Source organism: Ischnura elegans, chromosome X (assembly GCF_921293095.1).
Source record: "Ischnura elegans chromosome X, ioIscEleg1.1, whole genome shotgun sequence".
In the NCBI taxonomy this organism is placed as follows: domain Eukaryota; kingdom Metazoa; phylum Arthropoda; class Insecta; order Odonata; family Coenagrionidae; genus Ischnura; species Ischnura elegans.
Genome location: NC_060259.1, coordinates 61555326 through 61577894, shown reverse-complemented (window position 1 = coordinate 61577894; position 22569 = coordinate 61555326). Strand labels below are relative to the sequence as shown.

Genomic DNA, 22569 nt, shown 5'->3' with positions numbered 1-22569 from the left:
TTTTACGAATAATGTGATTATTTACAACTCGAGATTTTTTTACTTATCTAATGTACTCTATACATTCCTCCGGAAAGTCACAATGAAAATAAAGAGGCAATTTTATGCTCATATTATGTTTTTACTTCTGAGCTGCATTCAAGTTTTCTCATATCCCTAGAAGCCCGAAGAAGTTTTAAAATGCCTTTTTGCAGCCTTGCTCAAATCAACCATTAGCCTCACTATCCATATTCATTATTCCTTCAGCAATCCCAGCCTTGTGACACCATTCACCTTGTCTAATGCAACAGCGTGCCAAAATGTTGCGTGCAAAGGAAACTATTCATCGTAGAGTCTACTTCTTATTTACAATTTATATCATTCAAAAGTAAAAAGAGCAGCTAAAATGTGACATATTAAAGCCGAAGCAGAAAGATAGGCATGGTACAAGAGCCAAAACCCTCTTGGCGCTCCGCTGGTCAAATGTGCCTCGAGTTCCAGTCAAAAGACGAAAGCTAACGGGTTTCTGGCCAAACGTCATAATGAGGTGCATTTATTGCGGGCCACCATGTAGAGATTTTATCATCTAACTCATGGAAAAGCGCGCCAAATCAGAAGACCCAAGGAATAAAGATTAGACACTTTTATTGATGACAAAGTGTTAAAATTTCAAGTTTCCGCCAAAGCAATTTGAATTTCAGGTGCGTAGTAAAACAGCTGATACAAATAGTAGAAGAGAGACTCTGTGTACTTAGCTATTAGATTTTACAGGATGAAAATAGAGATAATTAATGCTGTAAATGTCGACGCACTTACATTTGGTGATTACAGGTAATTTATTTTCCGGAAAATTTTAGCCAGTGTAAGCAATGTGATTAGAATAGATGGTTAAAGTGCATGCTAATTTATCTTGAGAAATAATGAAATAAAAAGAAATGTTTTCAACAATCAGTCGAGATTAAATCTTCAGCATGGATAGACGAAATTTTTAATGTAAATATGCACGATCAAAATATACGATCTATAATTAAATATACAATGCAAACAAAGATTCTCCGGAAAGATTGCTGACGCCCTATTTTATCTTGCGACTTCCTCTACCTGATGATGTCTCCATGCTTCTGGGCTTCTGGGTACGAAGACGTTTTGCCGCACGACATTCAAGAAGGTGTCTATAAGGTGCCATGTTCATGTGGCAAAGACTACATAGGAGAGACGTGTAGATCAATGAAAGTGCGCATCCAGGAACACAGAAGAGCTACAAGAAATAAGCAATTTCAGCTCTCCGCCATTAGATGTGGAGTGAACCCGGAGTGAAAATTAGATGTGGAGTGAAAATGGAGTGAACCCGGACAACAGATACTGTTTGACGAAGCAACAGTTGTTGCAAAAGAAAATAGATATTTTCCCAGGCTGATAAAGAAGGCTATCGAAATATTCAAGACACCTGGAAACATGAATAGAGAAGACGGCTACCCCCTCCACAACTCGTGGAAGAGGGTCATACGAGAAAAAAGGAGATGGACCAATCAGCATTCAGCATGAAAAAAAATTGGCGCCAAGAATGCACTATATAAGTCACCAAAAATTGAATCACGATATCGACCTGAAGATGCCGGTTAGAATACCGGAAAAACGTTCGTCGCAGAAGAAAATCCACGCGGTGAAACCCAGAAGCATGGAGACATCATCTAGACAACGCCGCGGAAAACTACGCATCAACTTCCTCTACTTGAGACTGCGTGGTCTCAAGAGGCCTGTTGTTTACACTGCTCACAGGCAATGAAGAGTGCTGACCCGTCTCTGAACAGTATGAGTCATGAAAAAAATTGCTGAAATAACACCAAATTCAAATGGGACCCAAAATCTCTCTCATGCGAGGTTAGTCTCATTGGGTACATATTACTCCGTATGGCACGTGATATTGCCTGACTTATATCTGGTAGCTGTTTCATGTGGTTCAAATAGTCTACAAGAAAATTATATGCACATATTTTATGGAATATACCATGCTAAATCAAACCCATAATGCTTCAAAAAATTGTGGCCTTTTGCACAGTAAGAGTCCGAGGGAAAAAAGTTCACTCGTATGTTTGTACGCAAAAATGAATCAAGTAAAATAATGGCTTGACATAGTAAAATCTGAAAGTTATTAATGGCTTGAAATAGTAAAATGTGAAAGTTATTTACCAAAGCCACATGCCGAGATCGCTTCAAATTCCATAAATGTCAGTGTATTCATTAGTTCTTCATTTTTTTCCTTAGCTATTCAATCGGAGGAAAATTATCAGTTACCATTAGCCCACAGTGAACAGGGAACAACAAAATATTCACACCAAATCACCAAACACTCGGAGCACCATTATGTACGCATCTGGAAAAAGACAAATTGTTGCAGTACCATTTTACGTAAGTTATATGCGTCATGGCATTGTGATCGAGCATTACAAACTGACAACTCAAGTCAAAGCATTCCTTTAAAAATTACATCCGAGTCAGCAAGAAAGTAGTCCGAGCTTTGAACTCAATTTCGCTGACATAGACTCTCAGTAAAGCTATTTCAATCACCGAACTCTTCGTCCAAGGTCCTGGAAGAGCTCACTCCTATGAAGGAAGCGCCAGGGGAGGCATTAATGTAAAGCATCTGATATGAATTTATTTTTCCTTTCCATAGCAATTTTTTCTGCTTTCAACGTATTTTTCGATCTCTCAAGCAATGGAGAAACTACTATCGACGAAAGATGGGAAAAGTTTAAGGTGCCTGCATCCCGTCTTTTAACATTTTAGGAATTCGAATAACCGGGTGCACTTCACTGAGTTTCATGATTTTCAGGATGAGTTCAACAAGACTTATTTTGCTGGATTAGAACGTATAAGGAAACAACTATGGGCGGCCAACGTGCGAATTATTGAGAGGCACAATAAAGAGGCTGAAGAAGGTCTTCATTCGTATTTCTTGGACACTAATCATCTCACGGACTTGGTAAGTAACACTATTTTATTCATTTTTTAACTGAGATAGTGAGTAGCTGCGTAAAAGTTGCTGATATATCATTAATGATTGCTTTTTAGAATATTTTCAGAAATCGTAACCATTACTTGTTAATAATCGATGTTTTCTGGAAGAAATCACAACTTAACCCGTTACTCGCATTGTTAGTTTAACGTAAATTTTTGCCGATATAATGCAGCATATTCTGCTCTTCGTATTCTTTGGCTTCGGCACCATTGATAATGTAGGTAAAATACGGTACATTTATCGTTAAAATGAATTAGCGGGTTAGAACTATAACCTCTAAAAGTATTTTTCAGTTAAATCTATTTTACTTAATCGGATTAATATTGCTAATAGAATAGTGCGAGGATTTATGAAATATCCCTCAGAAGGCCGTAAAAATCACCACTTTGAACCATTTATCTTAATTTTTTCCGGCGGAAGGCCTCCACACCTCCCGCTTACCCTGGCGGGTATGCATACCCCTAAGCTCTCCAGTATTAGTTGCGCCTGAAACCCCCCCTAGCCTTAATTCCTGGCTACGCCCCTGCACTCATTACCTTATACGTCACTTTTAACAGAAATTAAGATAGAGAGGGAGTTAAAATTTACTTTTCACTGGTTAGCTAAAAAAATTAATTGATTTCTAAAACGAGTTGCAAATGTAAAAGAGTAATTTTAACTTGCTCAAATTACTATTTTGATACTCCAGAGATAATTAATTACTTCATATCATAAAAAGGCATCAGAACGCAACTAATGGAAAATCAGAGTTATTGGATGAAATATTGATTGAGAGCGTCTAAGCGATTCTTTTAGCCAATAATGATAGCATTTTTCGTACTATATTTTCATTTCATCCAGCCTACAGGTCGAAACATTGATCGTATCTTTTTTCTGACAATTTAATCATCGGAATTGAACCCTTTAACTCAACCAGAATTCCTGCGTAAGTGATGTGTATAACAATTCAGAATAATCCTATCGTTTATCTCACACCAATTCATACGTACATAACGTATTATGTTTCCGCAATCCCTAACGATCTGCTTAGCACGCATGTGTCTGTGCATCTAGGAATCTCTGCGTTTCTTTGGCAAGAAATTGTCATAGTTACCATTGGATAATTAAGTAAGGAAAGAACGTTACGTCTACGGAGGGGCGCGCACGGGCGGTCTGGCCAGGTCGGCAATCGCCGACTCCCACAATGCTAGCGTCTATCGTGAAGCGAATATGAAAGGTGTAATAAAAAAAGAAAGATTCAGATTACGTGAACCAATTTTTTGCGTAAAATTCCACATTTTTATTAGTTGATTCATTCACAATATACTCCATGCAAAAATATAATAAAAAATAAATAAAAGAAATTCGCCAGAATGCAAAGTTATTTTGAAAGGGTTATTCGAAAATTCTATTAGAGGTTTTTTTATTTCAGTGAAGTTATAAGGAAAAAGTTCAATAAATAGATGACAGATCCATCATATACATTTTAATTTTATATTATATTATTTATTTTATTTTCTTTGAATAAATAGTGATACTGTTTCAAATGTATTTAATATGTCTGAAAATGTTGTGTGGCTAGATACTCGGGCATCCGCATTCGGGATGCAATAGGGTAGTTTCCTTCATCAAAGAAAACGAAAGGCATTGATTGCGATTCGTTACCCACCATTAGTGTATTCATAATACACAAATTATTTGGTTTTAGAAATACCGGTTTAGACGAATGGCAAGGGTCAAATCTTATCCTCATTTGAAAAAGGCCAGATTGGCGCCCATGCGATTCCACTCCACGTGACGTCACAGGGACCTAGTTTCTACACGAGAGGATAGGAGTTTTACATCGTCTGAGGTTACCAATGCATGCATGAGGCACAGAGCTCAGGGAAACGTGTCTTAATAATCACCTACTAAAACTGGCTAAGGTCGGAAAGTTTTCTTCGTTTGATAAGGTATTAATAAACCTTTTTTAAGCCAAGCGCTACCATTCAGCAAGGTACTCAGCTACCCGCTGGCAGCCTGCGACGTATCAGCGCTAAGCCTCGCCTCAAGGTCACCTCACCGGGCGGGAGGGGGAACCAGAAATACGACGTACGGAGATATTTCCCGGCATTCATACTTGAGCGTCGCGTTTTCGCGCGCTTGAAAATTTTCACTTTTCATTTAATCGCGAAAAATAGATATTGTCATTTAAAAATCTAAAAGCGTGAAATACGTACTCTAGGAGTAATAATCTTTCGATTAAGGCAATAAAAAAGTAATAGGAAACCACCCTATTGTACGTATAGGTATGTTTGTATAGATTTATATTTTGTTTTTGTTTTTTGTTTTTTTCTCTATTTTTTGCATTTACTGAGTCTTGCTGTAGTGTTTTTTTTCTTTCTTTGAACTTTTGTCAAATGATTTTTACTTAATTGTTGTGCACTTGTAAATTATCTCATGGGTCAAATGGCCCACGATAATAAATTAATTGAATTGAATTGAATATGTGAATATCTCGCTTTTCATAGTATTTCTTCTTACGAAAGTGCTATTTCTTAATTAATTTTTATCTATATTTTCAAGAGCCATAATAGCGTCAACATCCATTTCCGATCATGCAATTTCCTAAAATTTTCCTGGATAGGACTCCGGGTAAGGAGGGCCCCATCATGAGCCCCAGCCGAGGACCTCCAAGCACTCCAGACCACCCGTGCGTCTTCGAATAATTGCACGCGAATTAAAAGCGGACAGTGTTACAACATAGGTATCCGCGGAGATGGTTAGATCTCTGAATATTTCTCGGGTTTTCTTTCGCGTAAATTGGCTTGTGGACTGACGCGGAAGAAAGCCCGAGAAAAATTCAGAGATCGAAAAGCGGACAGTAATAGCATTGAAAACTTTAGTTGTTCAGCATATCGTTCCGCCAAACCTCGCCTGACACGATCGAATTCGTTCATGATGGAGAATTTTTTTCTTTCGAAAAATATATAAACAAACATTTCACTGTCATATTCGTATTTTTGGATTGCCGTCCCACAAGGGTTCATCTGCTCACGTAACAGCAATTAAGATACAGACACCTTGTAGACTTCAATGCCCACAACATTCACCAAAATTTAACGTGACGAAAATATCTTTCCTGTTTATACCCGTCAGCGCCCAAAGTTTTTTTTTTTTAATTTACACATATTCCACTTTTATAAAATATGATACATATGAGCTCAAAACAATGAACACAATTCAAACTGACTGAATAATAGAGGAAACCTTCTACTAAGTATGTGCACCGAAATGTACGCTAAAATTCACATATTAAATGCATTGCAGGAGTATTGGCTCGGCGCTGCTCGGGGTGCCATATGGCACCCGTGGGCGTTGACGGTTCAGTCAGTTTGGATTATGTTCATTGTGTTGAGCTCATATGTATCATATTTTATAATGTCTTCTCTTCTTTCAGAATTTCTACTCAACACGTTAGGGACTGTAATTTTTTACTTTTCCGGACGACTTAACAGCGGTGATGCTGCTATCAACAATGAAAACGTTCATGTAGCAACGCATCTCCAGCATTTGTTTATGATTAATTCATACTGCATTTGATCCGCAGAATACATTAATGAAAGCGGGAAAAATTATTTCATGTATAAAACTAGTTTTTGTCAAATAAAACGTTAATGTATTGTGTTGCAAAATACCAAAGGCAATGATATTTGCGATACACGAAGAGCCGCATTCCGGACCCCACCGAAAAACAATCAGAACAGTTATGGGTCCATAAATTTACTGAACCAAAAAATATTTATATTATTTTCCATAATATTATCATCGTAAGATCAATTTTGTACTTGATCATTCATGGTCTCATAAATTATAGCTAAAACTGTGATCAACTGATAATTCCGTAAATGACTGCAATTTTGTTATTTCCCCAGTCGTCTCCGCAATACATAAGGAGAATGGTCCGACTGAGACGTAGTCGCAGGAGAAAAGTCGGAGATGAGCTGCTGGGAGCCACTCATGCTGATACTCCCGAATCGGTAAGCCAAAAAAGTTTACGTGACCTAACGGTTGAACAACCAGGCGTTCTGAGTGCGGGCATTTTGTTTGAATGGACTGGTTTCATCATAACAGGTTGACTGGCGGAAGAAAGGCTTCCAAACACCGGCCTGGAATCAGGGGCTTTGCGGTTCCTGCTACGCATTTAGTATCGCCGCTTCCATACAAGGGCAAATAATGAAGGACAAAGGAAAACTTCAGATGTTAAGGTAAAAACAAACATTTTCCATATTTCGTCTATAGCGGATCAATGTTTTATGGGGGCAAAATAATACCCATAGGGTGTTAAATTGACAGTTTTTAATGTTTGGTTCCCTAATCTCTAATCCCTAATGGGACTGATAGTCTTATTTGTATAGTAGCATGTTGGCTTCCTTAACACTCTCCTATTTTCTGGTCTGACCGTATCTCGATGTTCTGTGTGCTTAGCCAGTGCCCGGCAAGCGAGCGCGTTTCTGAATAAGGCTAGGATGAGTACTATATGCCTGGTTTTGGAATCACCCCGAGCCGCATACCCTGGTGGTGGTTCGTACGGTACCTCGTAAATGTAGATAATAAAGTAAAAAAGTAAAGCAAAGGACAATAACGCAATGACAGCTAAATTTATATTTAATAAGGGGTCTTGAAAGTTGCAAGATCTCTGTAGTATGAATCTTAAATTATTTCTGATTCCTCAGGTAGTGGTAGGTGGCAGTTCATCGTCAATTACTGTGATCAACGAACATTCATGAGCGTTACCGAGAGGTGTAGCGGGAAGTAGCTGCCCACCCCCATCTTATAGACCGATTTTGCTGGCATTTTCTGTCCTAATATACTCGAAGAGCCAGATTTAAAATACTGCTTCACAGGGGATTCTCATACCAATCATGGGATTTCTACAGCATTAACCCTTTTCTCTCCCAAGCTAAAAGAAAATTAATTTAAATTTTAATTATAGAAGTAACATAGGCCACATATTGGCCACAATTATGGTAGTTTTTTGTGCTCGATTGGTATGTCAGGTTCTTAGATTGCGTTCTCGACTGCCTCAGGGGTCTTAAAGTTTTCCCTGTAGATTCCAGGATTATTTGCGAAATAATACATAGTATTAAAAACATTCATTAATAGTTTTTGTTGCATTTGTATTACTTTTTCTTTCAATATCTCCGTGTACTCTTCATCGGATATCGATGTCCCTGTTTCTAGAAAAGTTGAATGGGTCAGTGAATGAGTATTGCAGTGCTACAGAAAACTGACACAGCTACATATACTGCTGATAATACCATATGGTGATGCTTCAGATTCCTTGTTTCGATAACTAGAATTTTCGGAGGGCGACGAGTATGACTTCGGGAAATCTTTTATGAAAATATATACCGAAGAATTTTTTCGATTATAAAGCGTGGTGATGCCTCTCAAGGTTTGCCGAACGCTTCACCCTCGGGTAGTCTAATAGGGTGGTTTCCTATTATTTTTTTATTGCCTAAATCGAAAGATTATTACTCCTGGAGTACGTATTTCGCGCTTTTAGATTTTTAAATGACAACATCTATTTTTCGCGATTAAATGAAAAGTGAAAATTTTCAAGCGCGCAAAAACGCGACGCGTAAGTAGGAAAGTCCGTGCGACGCATTTCTGGTTCCCCCTCTCTCCTTGTGAAGTGACCTTGATCGAGGCTCTGAGCGCTGATAGGGCGCAGGATGCTAGCGGATAGCTGAGTACCTTGCTGAATGGTAGCGCTTGGCTTAAAAAAGGTTTATTAATACCTTATCAAACGAAGAAAACTTTCCGAACTTAGCCAGTTTTAATAGGTGATTATTAAGACATGTTTCCCTGAGCTCTGTGCCTCATGCATGCATTGGTAACCTCAGACGATGTATAACTCCTATCCTCTCGTGTAGAAACTAGGTCCCTGTGACGTCACGCGGAGTGGAATCGCATGGGCGCCAATCTGGCCTTTTTCAAATGAGGATAAAATTTGACCCTTGCCATTCGTCTAAACCGGGATTTCTAAAACCAAATAATTTATGTATTATGAATACACTAATGGTGGGTAACGAATCGCAATCAATGCATTTCGTTTTCTTTGATGAAGGAAACTACCCTATTGTAAGAAACTTACCTCAACCTTTGGTACAAACTTAGCTCCTTACCTGAGCATAGTTTGTAATTACCATAGGAAGTGCATTATCACGAAAAATGAAACACAACGATACTACGGTAAAACGGCCAAATATGCTTTAGCTTACTAGCGACCCTAGCGACATATCGTGAAGCTCGTTGAATGGAGCAAAAACTCCCAAACCCCATTGGAACTAGTTGTACTATGGAGATCATTAGCAATTGCCAAACTAATTATGTATATTTACTCTTTTGGTCGGGTTAAAGGAGGATATTCAGTTGCATGGCCATTCTTATTGAACAAGTAATTAGTTCACGCGTGGAAGCCTGAGTAAAATTAATTATTCACACGTTCACTAAAGCTTTGTTGGTCGTAGCAAATGAAATTCCCAGAAAGTCATCCCGCAAGTTCGAATTTTAAGGTAGGTAGCGTGAATTTTCCAAAGCTTTTATACACTAGATAGTGACTTCGTTGCATTTCATCTAAATGGAAAGTTGGAGGGCATTTGGGCAGGTCAGACATAGCTTCTGTGTCGTACCCAGCTACGTCGGTAAAAGCTATCAGTGGGTGGTCGGCCATGGCTAAGTTTGAGGACACAAGTCCTGTGGTAAGGCAGAGAGCGTCAGGGATATCATATGTTTTGGGCCAATTTTACTATGGATTGGTAGGTAACTAGACAATATAAAATATTTGGGGATCGCGATTGTTGAAATAATCTTCCTCATTTCAGTTGTTTTTAATTTTCTGGGCCACCATTGCTTTGTATTCGGAGAATATTGAGGTTTAAAAAAGAGGTCTTTTGTTCCAACGAGATCATAATCGCGTCGTCAGTAGTATGGTTTCTTAGAGCTGAAGGATACTGTTGTGATACTACTCATGCTCTGTCAATCGCTATCCAGTTTTAGGTCCAACAATTTGATTGTTTCTAAGAGGAGCATAAATTGCAGAACACAAAAATTAAACGAAGAATATGATGACTAAGAATATTGCCTCACGTAACACTTTGAGAGAGGGGTTGGCTGCCACCGTTTCATCACTATACTCTAAAACCCACCTCCGACCACTGACTTATTCACGCAAATGTTTGGGGTGAACGAGACGAGATACGACAACAAGTCATAGAATCGACCCCCTCTGAAATCATCTGATATTCCTAGGAAAAATTGTCAAAACAATAAATGTCCTATTTCCTATCTATTACAGCGTGCCAACTTTCACTATGCCTCTAAAATCCACTTCCGACCACTGACTGATTCATGCAAATGTTTGGGGCGGACGAGACTAGATACGACAAATAATCATTGAATAAACCCCCTCTAAAATCGTCTGTAATCCAAGGAAAAAAATATCAAAACACTAAGTTTTCTATCCTTTAAAGTGTTTCTAACTGCCTCTTTGGCTCTCCTTCTTGGTGGCATTTGGAGGTCAAAAAATCTATGGTTGTGAGGAACATTAACATGGCGAAGAAGATTTTTAATGGCATCAAAGTCATTGTGGCAGCAATAAGTCCACACTTTGCAGCATTCAGAAAGCCTGGAAGCCAATAATTGTACGGTATTCCTAGGATTCAATGTAAGTAGGTTAGATGTCATGGATAAAACTACCCTTAAGGAACAAACAGCAGACATAAATTGGAAGAACTGGCAGAGTAGCCGGAAAAGGCCACAGGCCTTCTGCTTCGGGATCTGGGAGGGGGGGTGCAGTGAGCACCAGCGCGCGAAAGCGAGTCTTAAATTAGAAGTGATCTTCCGTGTTACGTGAATGACCGCCTACTTTGAGGAGTCATGAGTTGTTACATCTCACGAGTGCTTTGTGCGAGAATTCGGCAGTATAAATGTTTTCATATTTCAGAGGCTTGCGAAGACACTCCTCTACAAAAGGGTTCGTCTAAAGCGAAGCCGAATTTCCTAACCAAAAACTCGCATATTAAATATTCCCTAGTTTTAAAAAAATTTCCAAATATATTCTAAATAATACTCAGCGTTATTTTTTTGTGAAAAATGTATATTAGGTATGTTTACTCGCAAATAAAATTCAGCATGCCGCTGTGGGATTGTAAAAAGGTGCACAGAAATAGCATTTTTGCTTATCAAACCCAAGATGTCAAATGCTGAAATTCTAAATAATTATTTTTAAAGTAATTTTTTAATCATAGCATAAATTTCATTTAGAATTTTAAGTTAACTTTAATTTAACAAAAACGAAACTTTGATCATTCACGAAAGACTTTTGTTCTATCACAAAGTACAGTCGAGTAGGTAATTTAAAAATAACAGCATACATTTTGCACAAAATTTGGGGTTATTTAAAAGTGCAAAAACCACCGTTTAACGTTTGCGTAATTAGAATGCTAAAATTGTCATTCAATCCTGCTAGAGGGACGCTAGTAATTTATATTTTTCCTAAATAATTACTGATGGAAGCATGGCAGTTCTACTTCACGTTTTATTTGACCGTTTCCCTCGTGAAAGGGAGTCTGTCACGCTGGTTTCGAAAGCAATTGCTAAACGTTTCATAGTCAGAAAAAGGTGCCAATATGACTGACAATCGAAGAGAAATGACTCAGCGATAAAGCGCCGTGAGGCGCCTATATAGCGGGTGGGCGTTGAGGCACTATTCAGACAAATACCGTTGATATCATTCCTTCAGAATACCAGTACACCTCATTTTTCAACCCATTGCCAGTTCAATTTCGCCATCGTCATAACGGTGCTTATAAGCTCAATGCGAAGGGAAATGAAAATACAAATTTCATTTCACCTTTACTTGATTTCTTACTTGATTAAAGCGATAATTCTGCCGATAATGACTTATTCGGCTTCAGCTGGACTCGAACCGTCCAAGCGTTCATTTTAAGCGCTGACACCAATTACGTTAACAAGGCGTCCTTCTCTACCGTGGCTTTTTAATGGCTTAAACAGACAAGGCAGTGTGATGCTACTGGACATGTTCTGCTTTTAGAGATAGGGGAACAGTGCCTAATTATGAAGTGAATTCATAATGATACCTAGGCCGAATTTAAATAATACCAGTAGTATTCATTGCTAGTAGGATTTATTTATTACTTATATTTCTCCATATTTAACGATTTAATACCACCAAGTAAATCTGACCGAAGTGAGTGACTTTTAGGAGTATAAATCACGTATTTGTAAAGCCAAAATGAAATGAGAATGCCGTTTTCATTATTAAGACAAACAAGTGAGACTTTTACTACTTTTTCACGGAATAACATACGCATGATGATTATAAAACGCTCCATTTGGAATATTCTGTGAATAATATTTTTTTAAACCTGTCTCATATGCTTATTACGCACAGTAAACTTATATGTTGCTGCAATCAAAATTGCAATTTCCGGAACGCACTTTCCTAAACTTTTTAGAAGTGAAATTATTACTGTCTGTTTTTTATTACGAGTTATTATTTACATTCCATTACAGTTTTTTATTTGGTTACGAATGTATGTATCAGAAATTTTGAGGGGGAAAAAATTGATAAAAGTGTTATTTGACTATTATGCCCATGATTATGCCTTTTGCTAACCAGTGCCGGAACGGCGTACCAGCGCGTTCCAGCATCATGACATCTCTAGACGCAAGTCAGGGCGACTCTATCAACTCAAGAATGCAACCCATAGCTAAATATGCCTGATTGTAGTTTTTTTCTTGGATTGACCACGAAATTTGCTCAACTAATGAAAATATTCTATACCAAATAGCGCACAGCAAATTGTGGACTGCAGCACCATTGTAGGAAATAAAGGATGCATGGGAGGTTCCCTGAGAAATACCATGAATTACGTCCACAAATATGGATTAATGGCAGCAAAGGAATATCCATATAAAGCTAAGGTAAGTTCATTTACTCTTCCGACGGAAACATGTTAACTTCTCATTAAAATCCAAATCGTATAAGCTCAAAGAGTATATTTTGTGCCATGGGTTTATTTCATCACGATAGTAATGTTGTAGTGTAGATACCACCAGGAGATATATTCAACCCATACCTTTTATATCCTCCTATGGCGCTGGGGTCATATCAAAAGCTGCTCACGATATATTAAGGAAATCAAATTTGTATTTCATTACTTTCAGGAACAAAACTCAATGAGTTAACTTATGGGAATTCATGAGAAATGGACGTTTTAACGTTAACGATTAATGTTAAATTATTAATAACATTAATAATCCTCTATAGGTATAAAAGAAATCTCCACTGACCACTTTTCAAATCATATATAGACTTAGCGTCGCACAGCCATAAAACTAGTATGAAAAAATTATTTCTACGAACTAACCAGCCCTCAACCAGTATTCATCTTCCTGAACATTTTTTCCGCTCTAAGAAATGATTCTCCTCCACCAACATGCTCTGAAATAAATGTAAATATTTCGATAGAGATAAAAATCTTATCTGTGAGCTCTGACAGAGAAGTCTCTACATCCGAATAATCCTTGAGGGAAAGATCATTCGTCTGAAGTGGGAATTTATACCTCAGCTTACGCCGCAACCTCGCACCATTTTCCTTCTCTTATTTTTCAATGAAAATAGCAATCGTCTGTATTTAACTACTATGACCAAGGTCACTCATAGGAAGTTGTCGCCTTGGGGCTCTGGAGACTTTATCGCCTTGACCAAGGATGAGAGTTAGTTTGTTCCAGGTCCCAAAACTTTCTTAGGAGTCCTGAAAGTTGAGGGAGTTGGTGGGACGAAGACCCCCAAAGAGAATATTGCCCTAGACCAGGGGTCTCCAATTTACTAGGCCACGAGGGCCACATTCCAAGTTCCGAATCGCCCCGCGGGCCGGATAGCAAATTTGCCGATGACTGAAGTTTTCGATTGTAACGTCTGCTGAAGTATACGGTGGCGTATTTCTTATTTACGAGCAATTGAAGGCGACTTTGACACTTTGACGTGTATTACAGCGCTGCAATGCTCCTAGCGGCGTCTCACAGAGTTATACGAGCGAGAATCGCGCGCTACTTGAAACGAGTGTGCGGGCCGGATGAAAACCCTCCTCGGGCCGGATCCGGCCCGCGGGCCGTAGTTTGGAGACCCCTGCCCTAGACCGTTAAATACCACTGTGTAGCCATGTCTATTACAGTTTTACCCATGGGCGTACCCAGCGGGGGGCATAAGGGGAAGCTGTCCCTCTAGCCCACTAGAAGCAAAAATTGCAAAAGTCTTAGGAAAATCGGGACTGGATTGAAGCGAAAGTTTTGAAAAAAAATTTTTCGAGCAAATAATTTTAAGAATACTTTTATGCAGCGATTTTATATTACCATTTACACGAGCGCTTTACATTCGTTTAAATGTAACTAAGGGCTCAATAAAATTGTAGCGCGAAAATTTTCATCTCCGATTCGGAAGAACGACTTCACCAACATCCACATCCCTCTTTGATCGCCTTGGCCAAGATTCGAGCCAGGACCCCCCAAAGTTTTCACTGAGTGCTTTCGCTTCTTAAGCTAGCAGAGTCACATTCTTCCCTTAAGATAACATGGAGGCGGAAACCAACAATTGAGCACAAGAATTCTTCCTTCCTAGTGGCCCATTCAGCAAGACTTCGTAATGTTCCAAGAATGCTTGAGGCATGCAAATAACACTATGTTGAGTCAGAGCAAGGAACATGTCAAATCGTTCTATTACTGAAAGTGGGTATTCGCCGTTGAGGTTTCACGAAAATTTCAGAGTTTTTGTTCGTCAACAGTGGAGGATATTAACGGAGGGCCTCCGCCCCCCACCCACCGTAATTTCTGGAAAAATGAAAAATATTATAAAATTTAAGGTGACCTTCCAATCAGAGCTTTTATTTCATCAGCTTAAGGGACAATGCTAAAATATTGATAATATCTAAAAGCCACTTGTCAGCACATAAGACCTCGGACGTATTATCGCTGACAGGTATTGCATACTACCTAGGCGCGACGTAAAATAATGCCCCCCCTCCCAACAACGACCGTAATCCGCCCCTGCTCGTCAACCATTGTTTATGTCAGGGGCGCAGCCAGGAATTATGGCTGGGGGAGGTTTTGTTGATTAAAACATGGGCTGTATAAACAGGATTTATTTGCCGGACAAATTACACGCACATACTTTGCACACCACGACGCAAGGGAAGTGACACCAATAAAATAAAAGGCGCCAAACTAAAAACAATACACAAATGCCATCTGGTGAGTAAAATATATAAAAACAAAAGAATACAAAATACACAAGCACCAATATTCAAAAACACAATGCCAACAGGTTTAGGTGCAACTAATACCGGGGTGTGGGGGTTTGGTATACCCACCAGGATAAGCGGTAGGTGCGAGATTAGTAAATTGCGGAATTTTAAGATAAATAGTTTAAAATGGTGAGTTTTACGGCTTTCTGAGGGGTATTTTATTAATCCCTACGCTATTCTATTGGTAATATCAATCCAATTAAGTAAAACGGATTAAACTTAAAAATTTCTCTGAGCTCTGGGGGGGGGGTTTATCCCCCCAAACCCCCCCCCCCCTCGCTGCGCCACTGGTTTATGTCCTCTGGAATTATTTTAGAAACAACTGCTAACTGCCTTTTATTGAAACGGAGTCACTCACAAGTGCTCTCCAAGAGTAAAAATTCCCCTGATGAATAACCATTCGCCATTACTTGTACTCAAGCCAGGATCCCTGCCGAGTGCTGAGTCGATGAAGCTCCTATCTTATCCTCTTAAGCAACGGACGGTCGCGTATGAGCAAGATTCCTCGGTAGTTTCATTAGATAAAGCATTTGGAATGGAATTTCTGGTGAAGGCGAATGATAAATCCTGGGTCACCCTAAAGGGAAGTATAGGGTATTTTTCTCAATGGCGCACTCGGGGACATTAAGAAAATTTTGTATGGGGAATCAATAATTTTGGGAAAATTTTGGGTAAGAAAATTAAACACAGAAATATTAAATAAATTACTCGTTTTCAGAAATGCATACGTTCATCAGAGGTTATTGGTACATGAATATTAAGTGATATATATCTACTTATAAGTAGTCTAGGAAACTAGGTTCTCTGTGAACACGGTTCCTACCAAACCGAAGTCCCAGGTAAGAAGTTAGGGAGATTGGTTTTGAGTGACTATGCCATCGTAAATGCTCCCCTGATCTCTGAAATTTCTACTTTTTCGAATATTTCGCTGACACTATGACGACAAATTTTAAGAAGTCAGGCGATAGTTAATGAAAATGCGGGAAAATCATTACCAGAAATAAGTATTAACTGTAAATTTTCACGCTAGCTCAGGTTTCAGCAAATTGCAACTATTGTTTACGTAATTTCTTACGCTTTTAATGACTAACATTGGCCAAAACCTGGGTCGGTTAAGAAAAAATTTAATGCGATAATTTACGAGTTGTTTCTTATTATGATTCTATAGTGGCAGTTGACCCTTTCGACGTACGATTTCCTATGATTTTGAGCTCCCTCCATTGGCAGCTATTGGGCCTGGCGTTACCTCGGAGGATAGCTTTTGCAACTCCGGAGAGTACCTAGAATCATCACTCTCATAACCGAATAGTAAAGAACTAATTTCGCTCTGACAGCGTGCCCACCTTATGACATCATTGTGTTATCCAATTGACGCGATTGGAGAATTTAAAGGGGCTACACTGTTAGGGGCATGGTAGGCAAGACAGAATGTCAACCGCATTTCAGCCATAGGTTACTGCTAAAAGCTGCGTTAAAATAGTGTAATATGTCTCGAGCATGGATGACAAGACCGAGGGATCTCATAGTGAGCTTTTTTCAGCAGGATGTGAAAAATATCCGAGATCATTATTATCCTGGAGCAGCGCAACCCGCTTACCACTGATACCATGATGGTCACCCTACGCCTTTTCTTTTTTGTGACGTAATAACAGGGGTGGTCTGTCTAGCTCGGCTGGTTGGCGGTCGCTGTGGGCCACCACAACGCTCCCGTCCATCACGATAGGTGTAATAAAATAAACACACGGATTACTTGAAAAAAAGTTTTTTTGCTATTTTAAAATTCTCCTTTTTCATTAGTTGCATTATTTACAACAAACTCAGTGTAAAAATATTTCATAAAAACATGAATAAAATAAAGGTGCCGGAAGATAAAAGAGGTTTTTGCTTCTTTGAAAGGGTTGTTTTACAGTTTTTATTTTTACATTCCAGTTTCAAGGAGCAAATTCACTAAATACATAATAGAACAGTAATATATTTTAGAATATTATATGCCATCAAAATTCTCATTTTTCATTGTATATCTTAATAGAAATTGCTATTTTTATTAACGTTCATCTAGTTTTTAAGAGCCAGTTTAGCGTCAAAATATATTTCTGGGCATGCATTTCCTTAAATTGAATGAATTCCTGATAAAGACTTGGATCATCACGACCCCCAGCTGAGGGCCCTCAATCACCCCAGACCGCCCCTGCATATTAATCACTTATAACCAAAGCTGACATCTTGATATTTTCAGGGTTTCAATTTTTGCCACTAGGTAGGTACCTAAAGAATGAAAATTCCAGTGCTGGATTTTGCCAGGGGTACAAGTATTATACTTGAGACAGTGGCACAGCAAGGGGGGGGGGGTTTGGGGGATAAACCCCCCCCCCCCCAGAGCTCACAGAATTTTTTTAGTTTAATCCATTTTACTTAATTGGATAAGTATTACCTATATAATAGTGTTAGGATTAATCAAATACCCCTCAGAAAGCCGTAAAACTCGCCATTTGAATCATTATTCTTAAAAAATTTCTGGGAGATGGCCCCCGCAACGCCTGCTTACCCTGGTGGGTATGCAATACCCTCATACCCCTATGTATTAGTTGCGCCTAAAACCCCCCCTAGCCTTAATTCTCAGCTGTGCCCCTGACTTGAGATACTGGTAAATTTTGAAAATGGTTTATTGTATTAACCCTGAAAAATTCAAGTTGATACCAGCATAATTTTTAAGCAAAACAGATGCATTACTAGAAAAAAATTATACATCTGGTAGAACAGGAGTGATGAGTAGGTACCATTATGGCAAAGTATACACTATCTTATTTGCCCAAGGCTTGAGGAGCCCTTACAGTGTTTTCCACTCTTCTCTAGCAAAACCCTCTTCCCATTACCCTTTCCCTGAGCAGACAGATTCATGGTTTCAGCCTGCCTCCTCTCCCCTCCCTCAAGCCAGAATTTGGCTGGAATTTTTCAGAAAATTTTCTTTCGATAGATCTGATCATCCTAAAAATACATAATTGGCATTTATGCAATCACAGCTTTTCAAGCATTTATTAATCATGCATTTATCAATCAAGGACATGAGTAATCCAAATGTCATGGGAAAATAAACTATGTTTATGGCTCACTCACTCATTTAGTAATTCAACCCGAAGGTTGGTTGGATTAGGTGAGGGTAGAACTCACCCCAGTCTAGACCAGGGACATGAAAATTTCACCTATTCAGGGTAGGGTGGGTATTTCCTTCCCATGGGCCACCTTGCACTTCGAGGATTTTTGTTTGGGAGAGTCTTAAGGCTTCACTTAGGATTTGAATGCCGGACTCCTCGATCAGCAGCCAAATGCTCAAACCACTAGGCTGCCACACTCGTGAGTGGAACCAGGATTATTTTTCTGGGGGTGGCACAAGGGTCTGACAGGCAAACGGTCCTCTTGTATTTGAGACTAAAAATAACATGCAAGAATAACTGTACGAAATATTCTCTTTAATTTAATATGAAATTAAATGATTAATGCACTGCAATACACAAAACAAAAGTCATGATAATCGTATTAAAAATCTTGTCTATTTTCGAATTGTCTGGGGAAGGGAGGCACGTGCCCCTCCCCTAAATCTGCCTATGTCCGCATGCCCATATAATTAGGGCTGTACACCAAAATTTACGTGTTTGACGAGAAAATATATTAAATTTATGGCTTACCAATACTATACCTGGTGAGCGTAAGAACTCTATAGTAAATATTGAAAATAATAGAATCAGTCATCACTCACCACTGTACTATGGACATTTTTGGAAACATTAAAGTACATGCTAAATGGTAGCACAAATCAAGCTTCTATGGGACCAACTGTGGCCTCCTCATTGTAGTTCCCATGGCTCTATGCATTCAGTAAAAGGATCGGTGGCAGAATTTACAGAATATGTGGAGCAAGAGAAAAGAAAAGTCTTGACCCAACGCAAATCACAGGGTAGGCAGAGAATGAAGGGTTGTCTAACCTACAAATGCTATCAGATACACAGCAGGAGCATTAAGATAATGCATTATGAAGCCAAATAATTCATTGACACAACTGGTTCAAAACCAAGGGTTGTCAGCAGTGGGGCAGCCAGGAATTTTTTCGGGGGGGGGTCCAATATCAGGGAGGAAATTTTTGAAAAACAGGGTAATAAGTGGAGGGTTTTAAACTAATGTTAACACTTTTCATAATCAAAAAACTTCATTTGTCAAAGAAATCTTTCGTAAATTCATGATTTTTCAGTATTTTGTTTTCTTTTATGAAGCAAAGCAATTGTGTTCTGCGTTCAAACAACCAGTGGCGTAGCCAGGGGTCCAAACCTGCCAGACCTCCCCCCTGGCTACTGGTTGTCAGGATGTGAAAATACACCATTTACACTCAGAGAAAAGGTGATGAGTTTCGCTTAGGGTGATGGGCACTTCTTCTAGCATCATGGCACAACTCAAATTTTAGATGAGTAAATATTCATGTACAAAAATATAACCTTTTTGGCTGTCACCTGTTTTGTTGTTTTTGAAATATTAAGAATAAGATTTGTTCGTCCTCATATAATTGAATGTAAGATGTATGAAAAAGTGTTTGAATATTATTCGCACAATTTTTAAATCAACTTTTTCAGGGAACCAAGTGTCATTACAAATCTCAAAAAATTGTGGCAAACATAACAGACTGGAATGCAGTTCCAGCAAGAGATGAGAAAGCTTTACAGGTAGCTGTGGCTACGATGGGTCCAGTAGCTGTATCCATAGATGCAAGCCCTCAGACATTTCAACTGTATAGGTAAGTTTATGACAAATACTGCGTATAGGGACAATCATCAGTCTTCAATCAAAACACGACCTCCATTTGAGGCCAAGTTCTTTCAATGATAAATGACTATGCCACCAAAGGCTGCCCCATACACATTTGGCAACTAAAGGTCTTTGCTTTTTGTGGTCTTCCCACAGTAATCATATGGTAGGGTGTTTGGATACCCAAAAATTTTCAATAATAATATTTCAGCACTGATTTGACGGTCAATCCAGAACATTTTTATAGTGCAATCATAAATAACAGATGGATTTAGCTGCCGAGTGAAAAGCAGCCTTTAAATTACGTAAATTTGAGTCCTTCGACATCTCGACAATGAAAGCCAGATGCATATTTGCATCGATTGGGTTTTACATGATAACCTCAAATTCTCAGTAACCTTCTAAGATTATTTTGGGTCTCTTTTGCAGTCTCTGATTAATATAGTACATGTAAACTCTGTTTCGTAAGATTTCATTTTTCCTTAGGGTGCATGGGAAACATCGTTCTACAGGGCAAAGTGGACGGCTGCCCCTTCTACAGCCCACACTCCCTTCTGCCATACTTTCGCAAATTAATTTTTTATTTACTTCATTTTTCTACTTCCCTCAGTTAATAAACTCCTTCCCATGATTGTGAAAGCAATCAGTGAGAGAGCTCATAAGAAAAAAATGACTTGTGTCCCTTTTAGCACTTGAACATTTTTACACAGCTGTCTTAAATGTTATCCTAGAAATATTCCTTACCTTTAAAGCTATCAATTTTCATCATTACATGCTATCTTTTATTTCACAGTAAAGGAATATATGATGATCCCAAGTGCTCTTCTAGCCACGTCAATCATGCAATGCTAGTGGTTGGATATGACAAGGATGCATGGATACTGAAGAACTGGTGGGGAAAATCATGGGGTGAGGAAGGCTACATGCGACTAGCAAAGAATAAGAACAGATGTGGAATAGCTAATTATGCTGTATATGCTATCCTTTAAAATAAAAATTTAACCTTCCTACCACAAACCATGGGCCACCCTCTCTACAGAAAGAAGTCTGTCATCTGTCCCCAGCTAAGTATTCCTTGCTCTGTCATGTGAGGGTTTGGTTCAGCAGCATTGCCAATTGGGCATCAATTGGGTGGTTTCCTATTATTTTTTATTGCCCAAATCAAAAGATTATTACTCCTGGAGTAAGAATTTCACACTTTTAGATTTTTAAATAACGATACAGTGGAGCCCCGCTAATCCGAAATCAAAATCAGGAAAAAACAAAACTATAAAATCTAGAAAAAATATGGTAAAATTTATTTTTGAAAATTACAGTATGTTTTTAGGTTGGAAAATGTAATAAACAAAATAAAATAGTGTCACAGAACAGAACTACATTGGTTTAAAAAAGTCCGTAACATTTTTCTTCTACAACGTAGGTTGTGCTGCTACCTATTGGATTTCTTTGCAACTACGAACTCAAGCGGTAGCCGTGCAGAACGTTGCCATACATAACGAAGTTTGTTGTTTCTCATACCGTATGGACGTGAAACGGCGTTTCGGCGATTAATTTATGTAGTTGCACGTTGTATTTAATAATTTATCGTTAAATTAATAACAGTCCGCTTAATCCGAAATATTCGCTAATCCGAAATGGGTCTGGTACCAATTATTTCGGATTAGCGGAGCTCCACTGTATCTATTTTTTGCAATTAAATGAAAAGTGAAAATTTTCAAGCGCGCGAAAATGCGACGGCTAAGTATGAATGCTGGGAAAAACCTGTGTGACGTCATTCTGGTTCCCGCTGCCACAAAGTGAGGTGACTTTGGGACGAGGATGTGTGCGCCACAGCAATGCAGGCTGCTAGCAGGTAGCAGAGTACCCTGCTAGCAGGCAGCGCTTGGCTTAAATAAGGATTATTAATACCTTATCAAATGAAGGAAATTTTCTGACCATAGGACAGACTTTGCAAACTTTACCTACAATAACTGTGCACAAGCAATTTCTCATTGTAAATAATCAAGCTACCATGCACCATTATATGTACATATAAATTATTTGCAATAACAGCATTCCCACACATTAATTAAATATGTATGATCCACACTACAGTGGCCACAATAGCGCACCATATTATTTTTATTGTCACCCATTTTCCATCGGAGGATTTTCCTAGGGAGAGGTTTTCAGTAGCCACAAACTTAAGTCTCCTCTTAAATCATCTTACGGGTCAGTATGGACTAAATTGTGAAGAGATTGCAAGTCAATGTTGTTTGAATGGAGTACATGCAGTCCTGACCAATAAATATGCAACACCCACCGATGCAGCATCCAAGTAACCTTTGCATACAACTCCAAGAACCTGTCTCTGCCATCAAGGATACTCATACTTACCCTCAAAGACATGAAAATATTTTGCAGTAAACAACTATGAGGGACACTCTCCGA

The 22569-nt window shown here is 38.8% G+C and overlaps 1 protein-coding gene across 1 annotated transcript; it reads left to right on the top strand.

The window, feature by feature from the left end:
• The first annotated feature begins 2545 nt into the window (after positions 1-2545).
• On the top strand, positions 2546-21156 carry LOC124171604 (procathepsin L). The gene is made up of 7 exons (XM_046550814.1): positions 2546-2736; positions 2813-2962; positions 6892-6996; positions 7091-7224; positions 12838-12970; positions 19968-20128; positions 20933-21156. Exons 1-7 carry the CDS (start codon positions 2629-2631, stop codon positions 21126-21128), a joined length of 987 nt encoding a protein of 328 aa, XP_046406770.1. The 5' UTR covers positions 2546-2628; the 3' UTR covers positions 21129-21156.
• Positions 21157-22569: the final 1413 nt, after the last annotated feature.